The sequence below is a fragment of the Lithobates pipiens genome, unplaced genomic scaffold, assembly GCF_037356315.1.
Source record: "Lithobates pipiens isolate NorthernLeopardFrog02 unplaced genomic scaffold, aLitPip1_a1.2 Scaffold_37, whole genome shotgun sequence".
NCBI classification, from domain to species: Eukaryota; Metazoa; Chordata; class Amphibia; order Anura; family Ranidae; genus Lithobates; species Lithobates pipiens.
This window is the reverse complement of record NW_027507825.1, coordinates 20,037,376-20,060,944: the sequence shown is the minus strand read 5'-3', so window position 1 is coordinate 20,060,944 and position 23,569 is coordinate 20,037,376. Positions and strand designations below refer to the sequence as shown.

The 23,569-nt window shown below is 45.1% G+C and overlaps 1 protein-coding gene across 1 annotated transcript in view; it reads right to left on the bottom strand.

Annotated features, from left to right (window-relative positions):
* LOC143956590 (prostaglandin D2 receptor-like) overlaps positions 1–22,841 on the bottom strand; it is a 46,158-nt gene extending 23,317 nt beyond the window's left edge. The window contains exon 1 of the mRNA XM_077466801.1: positions 21,966–22,841. Coding sequence (XP_077322927.1) covers positions 21,966–22,820 — 855 coding nt within the window. The 5' untranslated portion in view covers positions 22,821–22,841. The remainder of the gene's footprint in view (positions 1–21,965) is intronic.
* Between the last annotated feature and the right edge of the window lie 728 nt (positions 22,842–23,569).

The following is a 23,569-nucleotide window of genomic DNA, read 5'->3' as shown; positions in this document are numbered from 1 at the left end:
TCATGTGACACTTAGATTGCACACAGGTGGACATATTTTCACTAATTATGTGACTTCTGAAGGTAATTGGTGGCACCAGAGCTTTTTATGGGCTTTATAACAAAGGGGGTGAATACATATGCACATGCCAATTATCCGTTTTTTTATTTCTGAAAAATAGTTTTATGTATATATTTTTCTTCACCAACTTAGACTATTGTGCTCTGATTCATCACATATAATTCAGATTAAAAAACATTGAACTAAAGGCTGTAGTGTAACAAAATAGGTAAAAATCCAGGGGGGGGGGGGGGGTGAATACTTTGCAAGGCACTGTAAATGTATATAGTCTTAGCCCTTGTACACATGGTCGGAGATTCCGACGGAATGTGTCCGATCGGACCGTTTTGTCAGATATTCCGACTGTGTGTGGTCTACATCGGACTGTTTCCGTCGGAGTATCCGACGGACCAAGTTTTCCAACTTGTTGGTAAAATTTTCCGACAAAATGCTCCGATCGGACATACTCCGATCATGTGTAGAAAATTCCGATCGGACAAAGTGCCACGCATGCTCAGATCAAATTCCTACACCAAAGCTATTGGCTACTAGCGTGAACGTAGTCCCGTCATAACAAAATAACGTGATCACGTCGGATTTTCCGACAACTTTGTCCGACCGTGTGTATGCAACAGTTTCGGACAAAATCCATCGGACAAAATCTGACGGATTTGGTTGTCGGAATCTCCAACCGCGTGTACAAGGGCTTACAGATACAATCGGCCCTTTAAGGACAACCATATTCTTTTATAGCTGATGGACTTTAAGTCTAATTGTATTTGTTTTTCGATTATAAAAAATATGAAGACTGCTATTACTAATCTTTCTTTTTTAAAGAGGAACTGAACTCTGCCCCTTGCCTGCCTATTCTTGGCACAGTTTGCAAACGATTGGGTTTGTTTTGTTCCTCTGGTATCAGCATGAATCATTTCTGACAATGTTCCTGACACCAAGAGAAAAATTGTGACATGGGAGAGAGCTCCAGCTGATTGACAGTCTGTTCCTATATGCTTTGTGAAGAGGGTGTGCCTCTTCCCGCCAATCCGCTCTCAGTGACCTCTGCAGAGTGTAACTTCAGCTCTCTGCCCCATTTTGTCTTAAAGCGGAGGTCCACCCTAAAGTGGACCTTCCACTCATTGGAATCCTCCCCCCCTCCGGCGCCACAATTGGCACCTTTCAGGGGGGAGGGGGGTGCAGGTACCTGTACAGTACAGGTATCTGCACCCACTTCCGGCATAGCTATCTGAGGAAAGGGGCGTAGATTCTGCAGAATCTACGCCCCTTTCCGAAAGTCCCCCGCTGCCTGCTGGGAAACACACAGATCCCAGAGGCAGCGGGACCATCCTTATTGCGCAGCGCGACTCGCGCATGCGCAGTAGGGAACCGGGAAATTAAGCCGAAAGGTTCCACTTCCTGATTCACATACCCAAGATGGCGGCGGCAGCACCCGAGAGACGATCGAGAGATCGGCTTCGGGTGCCGACATCGCGGGCGCGCTGGGCGGGTAAGTGTCATTATTTTAAAAGTCAGCAGCTGCAGTATTTGTAGCTGCTGGCTTTAAAAAAAAAAAAAACGGCGGAACTCCCGGCGGACTTCCACTTTAAGATGAGCTTTAAAATTTCTGGACTTTGAACGGATGTAGAGAAGAGAAGACTGCAGATAGACGAATGCAACTTATTTAGGAGGATTTGTTTCATCTTTGTGCATTGCCTGAGGTTAGTCCCTTCACTGGGTATATGTAAGGGTTTACAACCACTTTAAGACAAAGGGCAATGCTAAGACACAATTACTATTTCTGCATATTCGCTAAGATAGCAAATCTTCACTTTTTTAATTCAAATCCATTTTCAACCGACTCCGTCACTTTAGCCATTCAGGGATGATGACTATAACTTGCTGGAGGGGTGGGCAATCCAGAAGAACTGTCACTTTGCCCTGAATGGGCAGGTGACAGTTTCTCTTCAAAATGCCAGCTCCTTTTTACTAATGACTTATATTCTTCCTGATCATGAGTATATACCGTATTTATCGGCGTATAACACGCTCCGTCATATAACACGTACCCCAAGTTTAGGAGGGAAGTTTAAGGAAAAAAAACCTTACATTTAAATGCCCATCAATGCAGCCTTGTCAGTGTCCATCATTGCAGCCTTGTCAGTGTCATATGCAGCTTTGTCATGCAGCCTTGTCCATCATTGCAGCTTTATCATGTAGCCTTGTCCTTCGTTGTACCCTTGTCAGTGTCAATTACAGCCTTGTCAGTTTTATTTGCAGCTCTTTTTTTTTCTCCAAATGGCGCCGCTGAGATACAGAGCCGGATGTTCTGAGTATCTCGTGGCGCTCGGTAGTTCTCAGCCGCCTTCGGCCATTCTCGTCAGCTTTCGGCCATTCTCGTCAGCTTTCGCCTGCTCTCGGCCGTTCTTGGCTGCTTTCGGCCGCTGAGAAGGGCCGAAGGCGGCCGAAAGCCACGGGAAGGGCCGAAGGCGGGCGAAAGCCACTGAGAAGAGCCAAAGGCGGCTGAAAGCCGCCCTGAGGCTCAAAATGGTGGAGGATCGGCGTATAACACACACCCATGATTTACCCCTGATTTTAAGGGGAAACAAGTGCGTGTCATACACTGATAAATACCGTAATAAAACCTTACAGTACTGTACATCTTTATAACACATGTAGTAATGTGGACTACAATGGTAAAGTATAGCGGCTCCCCGTCATTTCTATGTACTGTATTGTCCCTCTAGTGCCCAGCATCACTAACTGACATATCTGTGAGCCAAACTAAAGGTATTGTGGGATTGGTAGTTCCTCAGAATGGCAATTGCTCCGCATGACTATACACCAGGACTACATATCCCAGGAATCTTTGCTACCATCAGAGACATTACTGGAAAGAGCTATAAAACAAACCGCCCCACGCTCTTCTTCCTGGGCCTTGTGTGAGATGAACCTCTCTGTTTCCCGGGAGAGCGAGGTCGTGGCCTACCACACGGTGGACAACACCCCAATCCGGCCAAGAAAGACATAGCCCTGCTGGCTGTTCATCTGACATCTATCCAGCACCACTCTAGTAGCCTGACAACCCACTCTTTGTGCTTCACATCAGATGATCGTCACAAGTGGATCCGCTGCAAGAACGCCTCTCCGGGAGCCAATGTTCAGAAGGCATTGAATCATCCTGGGCGTTGGTGAGAGGGCGATTGCCCACCTTTGCAATCCTTTCTTTATTGCTTCACTGGGACACTGTGTACAGACAGTTTTACCCTGATAAAACACTTTACTGCACTTATATTTGAACACTGTACATAGACACCTGTTGCATCAACCGTTTCAAGAAATACTATTGCCTTGTTACTGCACCTAATTGGATATAGTTAATGAGCTCCGACTGCCGGCTAAGACCATCAGGTCTGCAACTGGGACATTGCTGTCATTACTAATTAAAGGGCCCTCATACCATTCTTGTTTAATTGATCTCTCATTAGGATTTAAAGTTAAATAGGCCGGCCTGGGTTCCCCTTTAGAAGTCTTGCCAGAATTTATACTTAACTCTTGCTTATCCTTTCAGGTCATGTTTAAGTGGTACTCCATTGTACATGCGTGTATATAATATACTGTTTATTGTCAACTTGTATTACTGAGGAGGAATTCCTCTACTGAACTAGGACTGTTATCCAAAGCTCAGTTGATCTAGTACCTCATCTGTGCAACAATATCTGAGTTATTCCAGTAAACGTTAATAGAATATAAACTCACTGAGTTGCTTGACTTATTATTTTAAGGTGGTGCAAAGATGTCTGAACCCAGAGTGTCAGGTGGGTTGGAAAGTTCACAGGGTCATGGTGGTACAGATGAACAGGTAAACAAGCAGTCCCCACGGGGGTGGTGCTACACACATTAAATAAATAATAATATAAAACAGTCACATTAAAATCACAAATTAAAGCATGGCTACATCATATACTGGCTGCTGCATGTATGCACTGCTGCATGCGACTCAGACTCTACTGATGTCCCAGGATCAGCACACCATCCAGGCAACAATCATTTTTATATGAAGCTTTGCTATGCCAGCTCCATATTTGTCTTGGCACAGGTGGTAAGACAAGCAAAGTATCTGGGAACTAATCTTTTCTCTAGAAATGTTTTTTTTTTTTTACTTCACAGTGCATGTTTCCTTGGGACATGCTCAGTTGGACCTGACCACAGATGTTTGCAATTTCTGTCATCATCCAATGGGAAATCACTATCTGTTATTTTGTCAGTTTGGGGTAACTGCACAACAGAGCTGCTTGCGCTAGGGCAATAGTGCAAATGTTATGTACAGTGCTCTGTTTTTTTAACGACTGGTTTATGTAGAAATGTTTTGAAAGCATAGCTTTCTTCCTTTAGCAAGTGACGATAAATCTCCGCACTGGAACACAGCAAAGAAATTATAGTAATAAATGTAAATGTAAATATACTTAAAGCGGTATTAAACTCAAAACATTTCTTGTATTGCAGCTTACCAATTCTTAGATGTGATAGAGTGGCAGCCTGTCCATTAAGGGCGCAGGGGCGCCACCCCCCCGCCCATCGCCGCCTACCCTATCCATGTGTCCGGCCCGTTTCAGGACACGGTGCATGAATTCCAATGCTGGGGCAGCTGTTTTTTTTTTGAAGCACCAATTAGAGCCAGAGGCTCTAATAGGCTTCAATATAGGGTGGGCTCGGGTCGCAGAGAGTGCGCTCCAAGCCCACCCAGGTGTGTTACAACAGTGGATCAATATTCACTGTTGTAACACTGATGCTCCTCCCGGCCAATCAGGAAGCAGGTTTTGACACAAGTCACTCAATTGGCTGAAAGGATAGGCGATCCTATTGGATGATTAAGAGGTGGAGGGGAGGAGCTGGAAGCTGCTATGGAGGAGAGGACTCGGTGCCGAGCCACTGCACCAGGCTGCGTCCCACTCGCCAGGATGGGGTAAGTGCCAGACTGACCAGAAAACAGCGGGGGGGGGGGGGTGTTTCCCTCCCACCCCCAAATAAATAAAAACAGCGCCACTGATGTGATGGCTGCATTTGTTTTCTTTTTTAACCGCTTCAATACAGGGCACTTTCACCCCCTTCCTGCCAATTTTCAGCTTTCAGCGCTGTCGCACTTTGACTATTGAGAGGTCGTGCAATGCTGTACCCAAAAAAAATGTTAACTTTTTTTTGAGACAGAGATTTCTTTTGGTGGTATTTGGGGCAGGGCCCCCCTTCCCCAAAGCAACCCCCATGTTGAGGGCACGCGGCCTGGTACGGCTCAGGAGGGGGGCGCTCGCTCATCCCCACCCCCTTTCCTGACCGCCGGGCTGCGTGCTCGGATAAGGGTCTGATATGGACCCGGGGGGGCCATGCTGAGCTTTTTTTCGGCGTAGGGCTTCCCCTTGAAGTCCATACCAGGTGACGGAGCCAGCGAGGTGTCAATGTCGCCGATGGAGGCAGTGACATTGACTTCCTGCGCTAGTCCCGTCTACCTGGAGCCACGTTCAAAATGAAAGGACTTTTCTCCGTGTGTGGGCAAGTCGGTTCATTTAAAAAATCCAGCGGACTCCCGCCATAATCTAGCGGTTTGTCCGCCGGAAATGTCCGGTCGTGTGTGGTCAGGTCCATAGTTCAGAAAGTCCAGCGGGTGTTCCGCCAGACTAGGTCCACCGTACTAAGTCCGCCGGATAGTCCGATCGTGTGTACGCGGCATAAGGGTACACAAGAGGGGAGCACGGACTGCATGAATGGAATTCTAACAGCACTTAGGATTCGATTTGTGCGTCACCTCAGTTCAGCCAATTAAACTGCTGAAAATACAAAACCTGGAAGGATGACTGGTTGAAAATTAAAGCGATGGGAACTGGGGAGAGCCACTGACTGCGCATCGCTGGAGGGCTCCATTTGTAGTTAAGTCGGTCATAATGTACTGGCATGCAATGCATACTAGAACATTATGACTTAAACCGTCTTTTGATTTTCCTACTGCTCTAAGTAGGATTAATGGGAAGGAAAGCGGGACCCTGAAATTTTGGACTTGAAAGAAGAACTTTTCACATCTGTGTTTAGCAAGGTACTGCAATGCAAGTGGGTTGTGTCGCCACAATGTAACATGTTACCACAACAAACGGTAAAAACACATGTTAATAATAACTGCGCAGTGCCTTATAAAAATAATTCTAGAGAAATCATAAGGGACGTTCAGACCCCTGCTATGCAGAAACACTTCCTATTAGTAGAGGAAAAAAAAGTAAAAATTCTGGGGAAGACAATAATGCAAATGAGGGGTGAATAAGCAGCTTCTTGGAAATCTTTTGCACCATAGGCTAGGCGGTGAGGCACTAAAAATAAATCGGTCCGCTGGGACCAAGAGGAAATCACTACTTGTAGTTTTTTCCCAAGGAAAGCTTTCTCAGTATAGGATGCAGACATACTGTATGCTGTGTTCCGAATCCCTATGGAAGAGGGCCCGTCATACAACAATAATGGAAAATGGTAACGTGTTTATAGTACTTACACATTTGAGCTCTATTGCATGGGAGGGAAGGTCTTGGTATTTGTACCTGGAGCGATATACATCTTTTACTTACACGTTTGCGTTATTTGAACATTTGCCTTAATGTTAATTTTTAACAAGTCCATGCCCCTGTACACACGGTCGGAAAATTCCGACAGAAAAGGTCAGATCGGACCGTGTTGTCGGATAATCTGACCGCGTGTGGGCTACATCTGACTTTTTCCGTCGGAATGTCCGACCAACAAAGTTTGAGAGCTGGATAGAAAATTTTCCGACAACATGATCCGATCGGACTTTGTCCGACCATTTGTAGAGAATTCCGATCGGACAAAGTGCCACGCATGCTCAGATCAAATTACGAGACCAAAGCTATTGGCTACTAGCCGCAACGTAGTCCCGTTGCAACGAACGAACGTCATCACGTTCTGAACGATCGGATTTTCTGACAACTTTGTCCGACCGTGTGTATGCAACATCAGCTTCGGACAAAAACCCTCAGAAAAAATCAGACGGATTTTGTTGTCGGAATGTCCGACCGTGTGTACAAGGGATTAGAGATTTTATTTCATTGCCATTTTCTATTTCGTTGGTTTTGTTTGATTTACATATTTGTAAGGCAGCCAGGAAATAACTCTTCATTCATTCATACAAACCCAGGGCTTAAAATGAATGGAGCAAATGTAGAAGTGTCCATTGAAGAAGTTACACTTTTTGTTTTGCTTTAGACCAGTGGTCTCCAAACTGAGGTCCAAGGGCCGGATGCTCCTCTTTGTTTCCTTTTATCTGGCACTAGGGAACCTCTTCCTACCACTGACACCAATGATGGGCCACTATTCCTCCCACTGACACCAATGATGGGCCACTATTCCTCCCACTGACACCAATGATGGGCCACTATTCCTCCCACTGACACCAATGATGGGCCACTATTCCTCCCACTGACACCAATGATGGGCCACTATTCCTCCCACTGACACCAATGATGGGCCACTATTCCTCCCACTGACACCAATGATGGGCCACTATTCCTCCCACTGACACCAATAATGGGGCACTATTCCTCCCACTGACACCAATGATGGGCCACTATTCCTCCCACTGACACCAGTGACGGGCCACTATTCCTCCCACTGACACCAGTGAGGGGGCAGTATTCCCCCCACTGGCACCAATGATGGGACAGTATTTCTCCCACTGACCGCGATGCTGAGACAGTATTCCCCCCACTGACACCGATGATGGGGCACTATTCCTGCCACTGACACCAATGATGGGACACTATTCATCCCACTGACACCAATGATGGAGCACTATTCCTCCCACTGACACCAATGATGGGACAGTATTCCTCCCACTGACATCAATGATGGGGCACTATTCCTCTCTTACTACAACCAACAATGGGCAGACGTCCACTCACTGATACCAATTATAGGGCATTAATCCCATCCTTAAAGTGGTTGTAAAGGCACAAGGTTTTTTTACCTTCATGCATTCTATACAGGAAGTTCATAGCCAGTAGCCAATAGCTGCCCTAGCGTCGTTTTTCAACCGCCGGACCAGCATACAGACGACCAGATTTTTCAACCGGACTCGAGTCCGTCGGAAAGATTTGAAACATGTTTAATTTCTAGGTCCGTTGGACTTTTGGGGAATAAAAGTCCGCTGGAGCCCCACACACGATCGTAATATTCAACGGATTCATTCCAGACCTAGTCCGTCAAAAACGAATGTTTACGCGGCATAACACTAACCTCTACAATGCCGCTGTTCAAGAGTCGCTAAATTGTCCTGTAGATACAGTGGATGAGTGAGTGGAGGCGCTCAGGGGCAGACTGACCACTCGGGCACTGCCTGAGGGCCCCATGCCACTAAGGGACCCCATCAGGGTTGCCAGCCTCAATAAAACCAGGGACAGTATGTAAAAATCTGTGTTTTTTTAAAAAAATTCCAAGATTATAGCTGCCCCGCCTCTCCAGTACCCTTTCAGTGTGTGTATGTGTATGTATACTGTGTGTGTATATTGTTGTCTACTGTATTTGTGTGTGTGTGTGTGTGTATACTGTGTGGCCCCATAATCTATTGCCTGTGAGCCCCATGATCTCCTATTGCCTGGGGACCCCATAATCTTCTCCTATTGCCCGGGGGCCCCATAATCTTCTCCTATTGCCCGGGGGCCCCATAATCTCCTATGGCCTGGGGGCCCCATAATCTTCTCCTATTGCTCGGGGGCCCCATAATCTTCTCCTATTGCCCGGGGGCCCCATAATCTCCTATTGCCCAGGGGTCCCATGAGTTGTCAGTCCGCCCCTGGAGGCGCTCTAATACAGGAGGAGTGTTACTGGCCAGATCACCAGGTGAAAACGGAGGGGAAAAGCCTTAAAAAGAAAGTTAATGCAGCCACCACATCCAGTGATTAGTAGACTGCAATATATTACATTTTTTCATTTTGGGTTTAATACTTTTAAATAAAATCCATGAGTAAAATTTAAACTATTTGCGGATTTTTTTTTAGAAATGAGAATAATCCAAACTAAAACAAACTGGTCATAGACCCTAAAAATCTCATCATTTCCCGTAAAAGTGGAGTTTGCTTATCTCAATAAAGAACCAATAGGGAGGCCTGAGATATAAATGGGGATCCAAAGCTTGACATACAGGGAACAGGAACTAGAACCATGGACACATTTGTGCCTCTATTGCTGCTATCAGTGAGCTACCATGTAAAAATTGTAATATTGAATACAATAAAATAAAATAAAAACAAATCAAATCTTATCTGATCCAAAACACAGCTCGGTAGGACACAACTGCCTTCTGAAATCTGGAGAAGGTCGTTGGGTTACATGGGTCCAAAGCAGGGCCGTCTTTATAATTGATTGGACCCTGGGCAAAACTTTTCTTGGAGGCCCCCCCTCCTCCCCCCATGCAGTTTTGCTCTCCACCTGCTCTGAGACATAAAATAAATAGCAGCTAGACTCAAATCCAGTTTACTGAATCAGATCGGGTTGCGATTGGTTGCCAGAGGTTACAGTGTATCATTACCACTCACTGACTGGTTGCTAGAGGTTACAGCACACATTACGGCTCACTGATTAGTTACTAGAGGTTACAGCACATGATTTCTGCTTGGTTGCTAGAGATTACTGTGTATATGACCTCAGGGAGGCATGATATACAAATCAATGCCGCCGGTCGCCGCTATTTACATATGAATGCAGCCACTATTTACATATGAATGCTGGTAATTTACATGTAAACACGGGGTCATCTGTACACAACAAAAGGGCAGAGCTGGACAGCATTAGTAGCAGCACTTCACACTGAGATATTGGGACACAGCACAGGACTAAAACCTCAAGGGACGAGGGAATTTAAACCAGGATAGTTGGCAAGTATGAGGCAGCTGCTTTGGGTCCCACAACAATGACAGGGCCCAGGGCAGCTGCCCCTTTTGCCCTGCCTTAAAAACGGCCCTGGTCCAAAGCAGGGGGGTATCCAAACTTTCTAAACAAAGGCTCAGTTTACTAACCCTCAGACATTAGAGCTGACCAGACTAGCCCTGGGGTTTAGAAAATGCCCCAGTGTCAGTGGGACTAAATATTGTCTTAAGCTTGCTGGTCAATGGGAGTAAAAAAATAAAAAAATAAATAGTACCTGTGGTCCTAAAGTGATATTAACCGCTTGCCAACCAGCTGCCGCAGTTTTACTGTGACAGAATGGCACAGCTGGGCGAAACGATGTTGCCTTACGTCGCTTCGCCTTTTGGCCACTAGTGGACCACAATGTGTGCCCTGAGCCGATGCGAGTGCCCGGCGGGCGCGATGAGCACTGGGCTCTTGCGATTGCTCGTGACAGAGCAAGAACCGGGATCTGTGTGTGTAAACAGGGTTCTCTCAGGGGAGTAGCGACAGATCATCTGTTCATACTATGTATGAACACCGATATCGCTCGCTCTCTCTCTCTCTCTCTCTCTCCTACACAGTACCATCCCCCCTACAGTTAGAACACACCTAGGGAACACAGTTGACTCCTTGATCGCCCCCTAATGTTAACCCCTTCCCTGTCAGTGACAGTTATACAGTAATCAGTGCATTTTTATAGCACCGATCGCTGTATAATTGTCACTGGTCCCAAAAATGTGTCAAAAGTTTCCAATTTGTACTCCAACATCGCAGTCCTGATAAAAATTGCAGATTGCCGCCATTATTAGTAAAAAAAATTTTTTATTAATATATATATATATATATTAATAAAAATGCCATAAATCTTTCCCATAGTTTGTAGACGCTATAACTTTTGCGCAAACAAATCAATATACACTTATCATGATATTTTTTAACCAAAAATATGTAGAAGAATACATATCGGCCTAAACTGAAGAAAGCATTTTTTTGGATAAAAAATCAGTGATATTTATTATAGCAAAAATGAAAAGATATATATTTTTTTTAATTATCGCTCTTTTGTTTATAGCGCAAAAAATAAAAACTGCAGAGGCAATCAAATACCACCAAAAGAAAGCTCTGTTTGTGGGGAAAAAAGGACGTCAATTTTGTTTAGGTGCAGGGTCGCACGACTGCGCAATTGTTAGTTAAAGCGACACAGCGCTGTAACGCAAAAAATGGCCTGGTCATTGAGAAGCCAAATCTTCTGGGGCTGAAGTGGTTAAAGCCTTGTTTTTTATATAATTTTTTTTTTTATACTTACATTCTCTGTGTAGTGGTTTTGCACAGAGCAGCCTTTATCCTCTTCCTCTCAGGTCCCACCCCGGCGCTCCTGGATCCTCCCTCCTGCCGGGTGCCCCCACAGCAAGCAGTTTGCTGTGGGGGCTCCCCAGCAGGTGCGCTCCTGACCCGCGGCTCTGTGTGTTCATTCACACACGGAGCCGCAGCTTGGACCTGTCCCGCTCCCTCTATCTCCTGATTGTCTCACTGGCTGTGATTGACAGCAGGGAGAGCCATTGGCTCCCACTGCTGCCAAAAGCCAATTAGGAGTGTAAGGCTGGGTTCACACTTGAGATCGCAGCAGGAGCCCATTGAGTCTCCATTCACCGTTTCATGTCCGATTTCAGCCCAAATTTTTGGCTGACTTTGAACCTGAAATTGACCAAAAGACACACAGGGCTCCTGCGCAATTTGCACCAGAGCCTCTGCGGAGATGTGTGAACCAGCCCCGTAGAGAGCTGGTCAAAAACTCCTGTTATGCAAATTGAATGCGGAGAAAGCTGCATCCAGTTCGCACTGGTGTGAACTCAGCCTGAGTCTCCATATAGGCAAAGCTCTCATGGACAAAGCTGGATCGAGGGGGCTCATGTAAGCATTGGGGGGGGGGGGGCTGCTACACACAGAAGGTTTTAACTTTCATGCATAGAATGCATGAAGGTAAAACACCTTGTGCCTTTACAACCACTTTAAGGAGGGGAATAATGCCCTATAATTGGTATCAGTGAGTGGACGTCTGCCCATTGTTGGTTGTAGTAAGAGAGGAATAGTGCCCCATCATTGGTGTCGGTGGCAGGAATAGTGCCCCATCATTGATGTCAGTGGGAGGAGTAGTGCCCCATCATTGGTGTCAGTGGGAGGAATAATGCCCCATCATTGGTGTCAGTGGGAGGAATACTGTCCCATCATTGATGTCAGTGGGAGGAATATTGTCCCATCATCGCGGTCAGTGGGAGAAATACTTTCCCATCATTGGTGTCAGTGGGAGAAATACTTTCCCATCATTGGTGTCAGTGGGAGAAATACTTTCCCATCATTGGTGTCAGTGGGAGGAATACTGTCCCATCATTGGTGCCAGTGGGAGGAATAGTGCCCCATCATTGGCGCCAGTGGGAGGAATAGTGGCCCCCTCACTGGTGTCGGTGGGAGGAATACTGTCCCATCATTGGTGCAAGTGGAAGAAATACTGTCCCATCATTGGTGCCAGTGGGAGGAATAGTGCCCCATCATTGGTGCCAGTGGGAGGAATTGTGCCCCATCATTGGTGCCAGTGGGAGGAATAGTGCCCCCTCACTGGTGTCAGTGGGAGGAATACTGTCCCATCATTGGTGCCAGTGGAAGGAATAGTGCCCCCTCATTGGTGTCAGTGGAAGGAGTAGTGGCCCATCATTGGTGTCAGTGGGAGGAGTAGTGGCCCATCATTGGTGTCAGTGGGAGGAGTAGTGGCCCATCATTGGTGTCAGTGGGAGGAATAGTGCCCCATTATTGGTGTCAGTGGGAGGAATAGTGGCCCATCATTGGTGTCAGTGGGAGGAATAGTGGCCCATCATTGGTGTCAGTGGGAGGAATAGTGGCCCATCATTGGTGTCAGTGGTAGGAATAGTGGCCCATCATTGGTGTCAGTGGTAGGAATAGTGGCCCGTCATTGGTGTCAGTGGGAGGAATAGTGGCCCATCATTGGTGTCAGTGGGAGGAATAGTGCCCCATTATTGGTGTCAGTGGGAGGAATAGTGGCCCATCATTGGTGTCAGTGGGAGGAATAGTGGCCCATCATTGGTGTCAGTGGGAGGAATAGTGGCCCATCATTAGTGTCAGTGGGAGGAATAGTGGCCCATCATTGGTGTCAGTGGTAGGAATAGTGGCCCATCATTGGTGTCAGTGGGAGGAATAGTGGCCCATCATTGGTGTCAGTGGGAGGAATAGTGGCCCATCATTGGTGTCAGTGGTAGGAATAGTGGCCCATCATTGGTGTCAGTGGTAGGAATAGTGGCCCGTCATTGGTGTCAGTGGGAGGAATAGTGGCCCATCATTGGTGTCAGTGGGAGGAATAGTGCCCCATTATTGGTGTCAGTGGGAGGAATAGTGGCCCATCATTGGTGTCAGTGGGAGGAATAGTGGCCCATCATTGGTGTCAGTGGGAGGAATAGTGGCCCATCATTGGTGTCAGTGGTAGGAATAGTGGCCCATCATTGGTGTCAGTGGTAGGAAGAGGTTCCCTAGTGCCAGATAAAAGGAAACAAAGAGGAGCATCCGGCCCTTGGACCTCAGTTTGGAGACCACTGGTCTAAAGCAAAACAAAAAGTCTAACTTTTTCAATGGACACTTCAACATTTGCTCCATTCATTTTAAGCCCTGGGTTTGTTCGAATGAATGAAGAGTTATTTCCTGGCTGCCTTACAAATATATAAATCAAACAAAACCAACAAAATAGAAAATGACAATCAAATAAAATCTCTAAGACTTGTTAAAAATTAACTTCAAGGCAAATGTTCAAATAACTCAAACGTGTAAGTAAAAGATGTATATCGCTCCAGGTACAAATACCAAGACCTTACCTCCCCTGCACAGCCTGGGTGCTGGCTCTGTGTGTAGAGCACATGTAATAGAGCTCAAATGTGTAAGTACTATAAACACGTTACCATTTTCCTTTATTGTTGTATGACGGGCCCTCTTCCATAGGGATTCGGAACGGAGCATACAGTATGTCTGCATCCTATACTGAGAAAGCTTTCCTTGGGAAAAAATGACAAGTAGTGATTTCCTCTTGGTCCCAGCGGACCGATTTATTTTTAGTGCCTCACCGCCTAGCCTATGGTGCAAAAGATTTCCAAGAAGCTGCTTATTCACCCCTCATTTGCTTTATTGTCTTCCCCAGAATTTTTACTTTTTTTTCCTCTACTAATAGGAAGTGTTTCTGCATAGCAGGGGTCTGAATGTCTCTTATATTGATTTCTCTGGAATAATTTTCATCATGCATAAAACTCCACTAGGCACTGCACAGTTATTATTAACATGTGTTTTTACCATTTGTTGTGGTAACATGTTACATTGTGGAGACACAACCCACTTCCATTGCATTGCCTTACAAATGCGACACAAGCCACTAGCATTGCAGTACCATTGCAGTTCTTCTTTCAAGGCCAAAATTTCAGGGTCCCGCTTTCCTTCCCATTAATCCTCCTTAGAGCAGTCATAATGTTCTAGTATGAATTGCATGCTAGTACATTATGACCGACTTACCTACAAATGGAGCCCTCCAGCAATGCGCTGTCAGTGGCTCTCCCCGGTTCCCAGTGCTTTCATTTTCAACCAGTCATCCTTCCAGTTTGATTGGCTGAACTGAGGTGACGCACAAATGGAATCCTAAGTGCTGTTAGGATTCTATTCATGCAGTCCGTGCTCCCCTCTTGTGTACCATTACACTCACCAGATATCATGGACTTCATGACAGAAGTCTCAGGCACTTGTACTGATGGCTGGGTTTTGTTGTCCTACAGGCTGGAACTCCAATGTCAGCTTGAGATGTCCTCAAAGTGTGTTCAGGTAGTTGGTAACAGATGGCAAATGCCTCGTTTCCACTGAGTGGAACGGTTTCGGGTCGGTACAGTTTGGAAGGGTTAGAATGGTCTGGCCTATTCAGGTGAGCGTCTCCACTGCAAGTCGGACCACCAGGGGCCATATGGGGTTTAGAAAAAATGCCTAGCGTGGCCTCACACTGATTGGCAGATGTTTTTTCTGTCCGCCAATCAGTGGAATGTATCGTAGCTCCGCCCTAACCGTACCGGACCATTTTCTATGGCCCCACATCTGAAGCAGGACCCTGAATGGTGCGGTATGGTTCGGTTGTATGGGCTGCTTTCATAATGGAAACACTCAAAATAGCGTACCGTACCAAACCAAATCGATCCACTCAGTGGAAACGAGGCAAAAGAGAAGATATATTTATTTTGCACATGGAAATGGTTGCGAACTAAGAAGATTTTGAAGTCTCATGAAATTTTGTGTATTTTTTGTGAACTTCATGAACTATATATGAACTCCATTGTTGCACTTGCACTTTAATTTGATATTTACACAACATTTGTTGTAATTTATCATTTATAATCTGTCACGTGGGGGAAGCGCTTTCATACTAGTCACATACACATACCTACCATACCCGGCCGATCCTGCTGGAAGTTGGAAATGAACTGTAGTAGACACCGCTACTACAGTGATCTCCACTAGCTTCTGGGTCCTGTACTGAGCCACTGCCGTGCTGCTCACTGAACACAAGAGCTCGCCATTCAGAGAACGCGTTGCATTTTATCAATGAATGCCATGCCTTCTCTGATTAGATAAGGTGGAGATTGTCATGTCATCTCCCTGCCTCTTCACCCAATCCAAGCAGAGAACAGTTTACACCTATTGAGGAAAATACACACTGTTATCTGAATGGCACCCATGTTGAGCAGGTGACCTCCTGTGTTCACAATGCAGCAGAACAGACCCTCGCCATGGCACTTGGAAGCTAGTAGAGATCAGGGGAGTAGCGGTGCCTACTACAGTTGTTTCCAGGCTCCACTGGGATCCTACAAGTATAATAAATCTATGCATAGTCATGCAACACTGTACCCAAATAAAATTTTTATATATTTTTTTTGAGACCGAGCTTTCTTGTGGTAGTATTTAAGAACTTTTTGAAAAAAAAAAAAAATTCTTTGTTACAAAATTTGCAAATAAGTAATAATTTTTCTTAACTGATGTGCACTGATAAGCTGCACTGATAGCTTGCACTGATATCCTGCACTGATAAGCTGCACTGATAATAAGAGCATTGATTATCAGTGAAACAATCTGACAGGCTTGCTGCTTATCAGCTCTACTTTCCTCACACAGACACAGCATGTTAGAAAAAGACTCACGCTAACCGGCAGGTCTGTTTACATGTGATCAGCTGTGATTGGCCCTTTACCTTAATGTGTGATCTGCTGTATCCAAAGAACACTGATCACAGAGCGAGCCTGATGGACGTCCATGGATACCTCCCAGAATGAGAGGATCACGCTGTAGCCATATTTCAGGTAAAGTGGTGTTAGGGTTGCACCGATACTAGTATGGGTGCAGATACAGAGTATTTGCACAAGTATCGGTACTCGTGCAAATGCACCAATACCTGGAACTGATACTTTCAGGCTCGGTCTTTGAGCTGTCAGTGGGTCTCCCCAGTGTTGAAGAAGTACGGTAATTGGAGCTGTCAAAAAAAAAGGAAGCAGGGGAACTTGGCTACCGAGCTACTGGATGAACGCCTGAGCAGATAGCTCCGTGCCAGACATTGGAATTATAACGTGCCGAGGTGTTCCCGAGCGGCCCTCTTTGCCCCAGGATTTCTCCTAAGTACCGGCCTTCACACTGAGATGCCTCGCAAGCGGAAAAGGCTCATCCTAGCTACAGAAGCTGCCACACTTCTTTCCCCCGTCATCCCACGGCCCGATCAAAGATGGCGCCGGCGGCGCCTCTCCGGCCTCCTCCAGCGGCTCCAACTCTGTGACACCAAGCCCTGGTTAACTTTATCATCCTTATATCATCCACTTCATTCCCCTCTGAGATGCTTAAAGCGTATGTGGTCTTTATCCCAAAACTGGGTAAAAGCCCAGACACCCCCTCTAATTTTTGTCCCATATCACTTCTAAATACAGATGTCAAGCTCTATGCTAAAATCCTGGCACATAGACTTCTTCATATCCTACCTACATTGATCAACCCAAATCAATCGGGCTTTACCTCAGGTAGACAAGCATCGGACGCAACATGTAGCGTTATAAACGTTATCCAATATGCAAGGTCCTGTCGGGTGCCTTCTCTGCTCTTCTCTTTGGATGCGGAGAAGGCATTTGACAGAATACACTGGGGTCACACACTCTTAGCCCTTGTACACACGGTCGGACATTCTGACAACCAATTCGGTTGAATTTTGTCCGACGGATTTTGTCCAAAACTGTTGCATACACACGGTCATGCAAAGTTGTCGGAAAATCCGATTGTACATAACGTGATGACGTTATTTTGTTACGACAGGACTACGTTCAGGCTAGTAGCCAATAGCTTTGGCTTAGGAATTTGATCTGCGCATGCGTGGCACTTTGTCCGTCGGAGTAGGCTACACATGATCGGAGTATGTCCGATCGGAGCATTTTGTCAGAAAATTTTACTGGCAAGTTGGAAAAGTTGGTCCGTCAGATACTCCGATGGAAACCGTCCGATGGAGACCACACACAGTCGGATTATCCGACAAAATGGTCCGATAGGACACATTCCGTCTGAATCTCCGACCGCGTGTACAAGGGCTTAGAAAGTTTGGTTTTGAAGGACCCATCCTATCAACTATTTTACGTTATCTTACTTTAAATTTATTTTTAAGTTAGTCGCAGCAACATGCGTTAAATATTTTTCCTTGATTTCCTTTAATTGATTTTTCTATATTCTCATATGCTGAACTCAATGATGTACATTCTATTGTTCGTGACAGATCTACCACACAATTGTTGTGACCACTTCTTGCTTTCTGTACCTTTTATATAGTTGTATACTCTGTTTACACTTTGGAAAACTTCTCAATAAAAATTCATGTTAAAAAAAAAAAAAAAAGCAACTAGCAATGTTTATTACCAACATTGCTCAGCCCTGAAACACTCAAATTAAAAGAAACATTGTTTCTTTTTGTATATTTCTGTTTCTTCATCTGCAGATCAAATGGGATGAACAAATGTCCCTCTGTTTAACCCCTTAATAAAACTTAATTTACTCGAATCAGCCTTAACCTGCCTGGCGGTAATCCCGAGACTGGCACCTCCTGGAATTTCAGTACCACGAGCGGTAACCCCGAGCCAGACTAAGGCCGCGTACACACGCGGGGACTGTTCGCTCAACTTTGTTCGTCAAACAGTTTCAGCGGACAGTCCGCTCAAAATTAGCATGGACGGACATGGCCACACACGACGTACGAACAGTTTGCTGAAACCGTGCACGATGACGTGAACGGCACGTACGACGGGACTAGAAAACGACGTCCTATACACTGCAATGCAACCTTCGGCGTATAAATTCTTTCTGAGCATGCGCGGAACTTTGTTTGACGAACAAGCCTACACACGAGGGGACTGTTCGCTGAAACAAGGTTTCAGCGGACAGTTTTTCGGAAATTCCGAAAAACCTTGTTCAGCAGACTGTTCGCTGAAACTGTCCGCTGAAAGCCCACACACGAGCGGACTGTCCGCTGAAACACTGTTCAGCGGACAAAGTTGAGCGAACAGTCCCCGCGTGTGTACGCGGCCTCAGAATCGCATTGCAGGATACAGGGAAACTTACTTACCTTGTCCCCTGGATCCAGCAATGTCCCCCCGCTGTGTGTGCGAGCCATCCTCCGCTCTAGTCACACAGTGCCCGAGTGCCGCTGAGCTCTCTTCCCTGCGACGTTACGGCGCACGGGAGCGGAGATCGGCGCCAAATTCAAAAAAGTAAAAAGATACAAAACACATACAGTAGTACTGTATACAAAAAAATACACACCCCCTTTGTCCCTAGTGGTCTGTCCAGTGCCCTGCATGCAGTTTTATATTATAAATACTGTTTTTTTCTGCCTGGAATTTCGAGATTGCCCATAGCAACCAAAAAGTGTCCCTTTATGTCAAAAGTGATTTTAGACCCACTAGAAAACAGTGATAATAAATTGCACAATCACTTGCACAATTGAGCGATAGCGATTTGTGGAGAGAGCCGTCATCAACCACTAAATCTAATGACAGCGACAATTCTGCAAATTAGCAAATTTCAGTGTTTTTGGATTTGATTACATTATTAAATAATTTTTATTATTATTTGTTATCGTTATTTATTATATTATAAACTTTATCATACCCGGGATGTGTACTAGACTCTGGTTTGAACAGATTTAAGAGAGTTATTCCTAAGAATTGCAGGCCTGCAATATAAAACGCCAAATTTCCATGCACAGTAATTGTACTGCTTTCAGCACCTAAAATCAGAAATAGGGCCAGCTTTAAAAAAAATGTTTTAAAAGTCAGCAGCTACAAACACTGTAGCTGCTGACTTTTAATAAGCAGACTTACCTGTCCAAGGCGCCCACGATGTCGGCCGACCCGTCCCTCGGCTCTCGGGTCCCGGCCCCACCATTTCAACTAAGGGAAACAGGCAGTGGAGCCTTGCGGCTTCATTGCCCGTTTCCTATTGCGCATGCGCGAGTCGTGCAGCGCTTTGTGAATGGGGCACGCTGTGTTCTGGGACACACAGTTCCCAGAACACAGCGCGACCCATTACCCAGAAGACGCCGCACGGAGGAGAGAAGACAGAACATCACCGCGGAGCAGGAAGAGGCAGATTAGGACGATGTGCCTAGCAACAGGCATTTCTGGTAAGTTTAAAAAAAATAAAACATTTTCAAATTTTTTTTTCTATTTTTTTGCTAATTTTTAATGTACTTTTGTTTTTCAGGGTGGCCCTCCACTTTAATTAACTCCCTATTCTCCTCCATTTAATCTATTTATTTAATTTGTAAATAACTTTTCAATGCTTTGTACCGTTGCTGACAGCTGAAGTAAGTTAAAACAAAACAGTCGCGGTAGGTATCGGTAATTGGTATCGGCGAGTACTAAAAAAAAAAAGAAAAAAAGCTATTGGTACTTGTACTCATTGTAAAAAAAAATGGCATCGTGCATCCCTAATTAAGGTGGTTAAAAAAGCCCCTAAAGCCACGTTTTGCATGTGTGTTTAGGCATGTCAAGCATTTGAGAGCTTATGAATTGTATTGGCCTGAAAATTAACTTATTTTAGCCAGTGAAGGAATGCTTAAGTGCTAAATACATCTAGTTGCATCAAGCGTGTTTTCTGCCCAAATAGCTCTTGTCAACACGTGCCGATTATTTTTTTATTATTTTTTTTCCCAGCCTGTAAATGATCCTCTTCCAAGATTCCTGTAAACTCCTATGTGTTCATGGACACCTAGGCTAACATAGAGGTGCTTTTACAGGCTAAAAAGAAATTTCAAGCGCCTGTTAAAATGTAATTTTTTAAACCCCAGTGTGCATGAGCCCTACGGATTAAAGCCCCAGCATCTCTTGGATGTACCCCTTTGAATTTACAGAAAAATCAAGTCCTGGAGATAATCTGAACAGGTTTTCTGTGCTTGCTGGTGCAGCGATTCCATGTTTTGGAAGATCCGCTATTTGTCTTTCTACTGACTGTTCAGCTGCCAGACATAGTTCAGCTTGAGTGCCAAAACACTTTCAAGTTTAAGGAAAGAAAAGTATACAATTACATAAAGCAACCAAGCAGAGCTAATCAGATTTTTTTCCTATAAGTTTTTTGGCCCAATTTTTGGTATCGGAACAAATACTTTATCTTCTCAAATGAAATTCCGGTACTATGGGCAGAACAGATGAGCTTTTGTTATTGCCACACGTTTGCAGCTTGTTAGAGATCAGGAAGACTTAGCCCCTGTACACACGGTCGGAGATTTCGACAACCAAATCCATCGGATTTTGTCCGTCGGATCTTGTCCGAAACTGTTGCATACACACGGTCGGACAAAGTTGTCGAAAAATCCGATCTTTCAGAACGTGATGACGTAATTTCGTTACGACGGGACTACATTCAGGCTAGTAGCCAATAGCTTTGATGTAGGAATTTGATCTGAGCATGCGTGGCACTTGGTCCGATCAAAATTCTCTACGCATGATCGGAGTATGTCCGATCGGACCAGTTTGACGGGAAATATTTCCAACAAGTTGGAAAATTGGGTCCGACGGGTATTCCGACGGAATCAGTCCGATGCATACCACACACAGTCGGATTATCCGACAACACGGTCCGATAGGACACATTCCGACGGATTCTCCGTGTGTACAAGGGCTAACATTGATCTGGTGTTGCACTGGGTCAGAGAAACCCCCAAAACTTTTAGTTTAGATTTGGATAGATTGTAGAAGGGATTGAACTTCTGTTGGATGTTGCTGCTGTGGCAAGAATTATGCCGCGTACACACAATCGGAATTTCTGGCCAGAAAAAGACAGATGAGAGCTTTTCATCGGAAAATGCGACCGTGTGTACGCTCCATCGGAATTTAGCTGTCCGAGTTGCCACCAGCCAAAAATCGATAGCATGTTCTCAATTTTCCCGACGGAAAAACTTTCTATCGGTAATTCCAATCGTGTGTATGCAATTCTGACACGCCAAAAAATCACGCATGCTCAGATTCAACTACGAGACGGAAGCTATTGGCTACTGGCTATTGAACTTCCTTTTTCTAGTCCCGTCGTACGTGTTGTACGTCACCGCGTTATAAATGATCGGAATTTGGTGTGACCGTGTGTAAGCAAGACAGCTTGAGCCGAATTCCGTCGGAATTCCTTTTGGGAAAACCATCAGAGCTTTTTCCGACGAGAATTCCGATCGTGTGTACGCGACATTAGACAGCATTTTGCATTCAACAGGTGGGACCACTTCCAAACTCAAAAACAGGGTAAGGAGGCAAAATATATTTTATGTACTGTCCCTGTGAACGAGCCCCTTTACCTCTCATATTGAAGTGGTGGTAAAAAAAAAACAATTGCATTATAGAAATTAAGTCATATGTAAGTTTGCTATAAAATATACTAATTAATATTTACTCCTACATACGTACAGTCAGAGGCAGCGAGCAGACAGCAAATAAAGCAGTCATGACTGCTAACAGAATTAGATGGTCTGACTCCTTCATCTGAGCTTGGTTCCCATCCATCCCTTTGTTGCTAACATTGGCACGAACAACGATCCTCTTGCTGTTATTCCGGTACATTGTATAGAGATGTCTCATGATGGCCGCATTGAAGAAAATGATGGCCAATACTACTAGTCCCATAATCGTACCGAAGAGCATAGAATAGATGCGATCCCCAAGAGCTGAGTTCCTCATGGTCATTTCAATAAAACACCAGGTGCCGGGACAATATTGTACAAACCTCCCAATTCCAAAAAAAGGCAGCGAACAAAAGCCTAGGCTGAAAATACAAGCCACAACAGGGACCATAAGCCCAACTTTGTTGGTGATGCGTCTCTGATAGGTAAATGGATAGGCTAGAGCCAGCCAACAGTCAACAGCCATGGCCAAAAGGATGAGGGTGGGCGCAAGGCCAAAGAATGTCATACAAAAAGCAAAAAAATGGCACAGATTTTGGTTCCCAGTCAGCTGGAATAGAGTTTCATTTTTGGAATAAGCAGCTATTACAACTGGGCACACAATAATCTTCCCCGTGAGATTTACTACGGTGAGTCCCGTTACCAGAATGTAGAAAACTGAAGTCTTCTTGGTCTTCCCATTTACTTTGTGTTGCCAGAGAATTATGAGGGCAATGATGTTGCCTAAGAGGCCAGCAGCAAACAGCACAGAACTAGGCACTACCGAGTGGTTACCTTGGATGTCTCTCCTTGAGGAACATGGGTAGAGTTCCATCTGAAGGCTAAAAAAGACTGTTGGATACAGTCGGAGAGCTAACAACATGTGTTTGTGTCTGGTTCTGCAGGCAAATCTGATCAGCACTTTTCTTACGGAGTGTGCGGGGTGGAGAGATGAGTGAATATGTAAATGATCTTTTTAAAAATGCATGCTTTTTTTTTTTTCTGGGAAATGGGCCAACTTGTAGTTCAGAAGGATGCAAATGTGTTGCTTAGAAATTAGGTCTGTGATTTGTCAAGAAGAAAGCAGGCAGAAAAAAAAAAGTTTATTGCAACATCTTAGAACTTTATTCAGAGATTTTTTTGTCTTTTGTCCCTTTCTGCACTTCCCTGTGTAATAGGGTATATTGTTGCAGCTGTGTCTGTCTTTTTAAAATGACAAGTACACCAATAAGTTTCCCAGCTTGTTCAATTAAGCTTTGGTAATAAAACCTGGAAGCTCATTGATTTCTATGCAGAAGCGGGTCTGATTTTGCACTTTCCAGCTTTAGTAAATAAACCCCATTGTGTACTTAAAGTGGTTGTAAACCCTTACAAACTACTTTGACCTACAGGTAAGCCTAGATTAAGGCTTACCTGTAGGTCCAAGAAATATCTCTTAAACCTATACGGTTTAGGAGATATTTACAAAAATACAGGCACCGCTGTCTACGGCGCAGGCGCACTGGGCAAGCCACAGATCACGGCGATATGCCACTCGTGTCTGCTCCCGTGCGCATGCGCGGGAATGACGTCATCGCGGCTCTGGCGAATCGCAGCGCTGGAGCAGCGAGACCCGGAAGTCACTCCGGGATA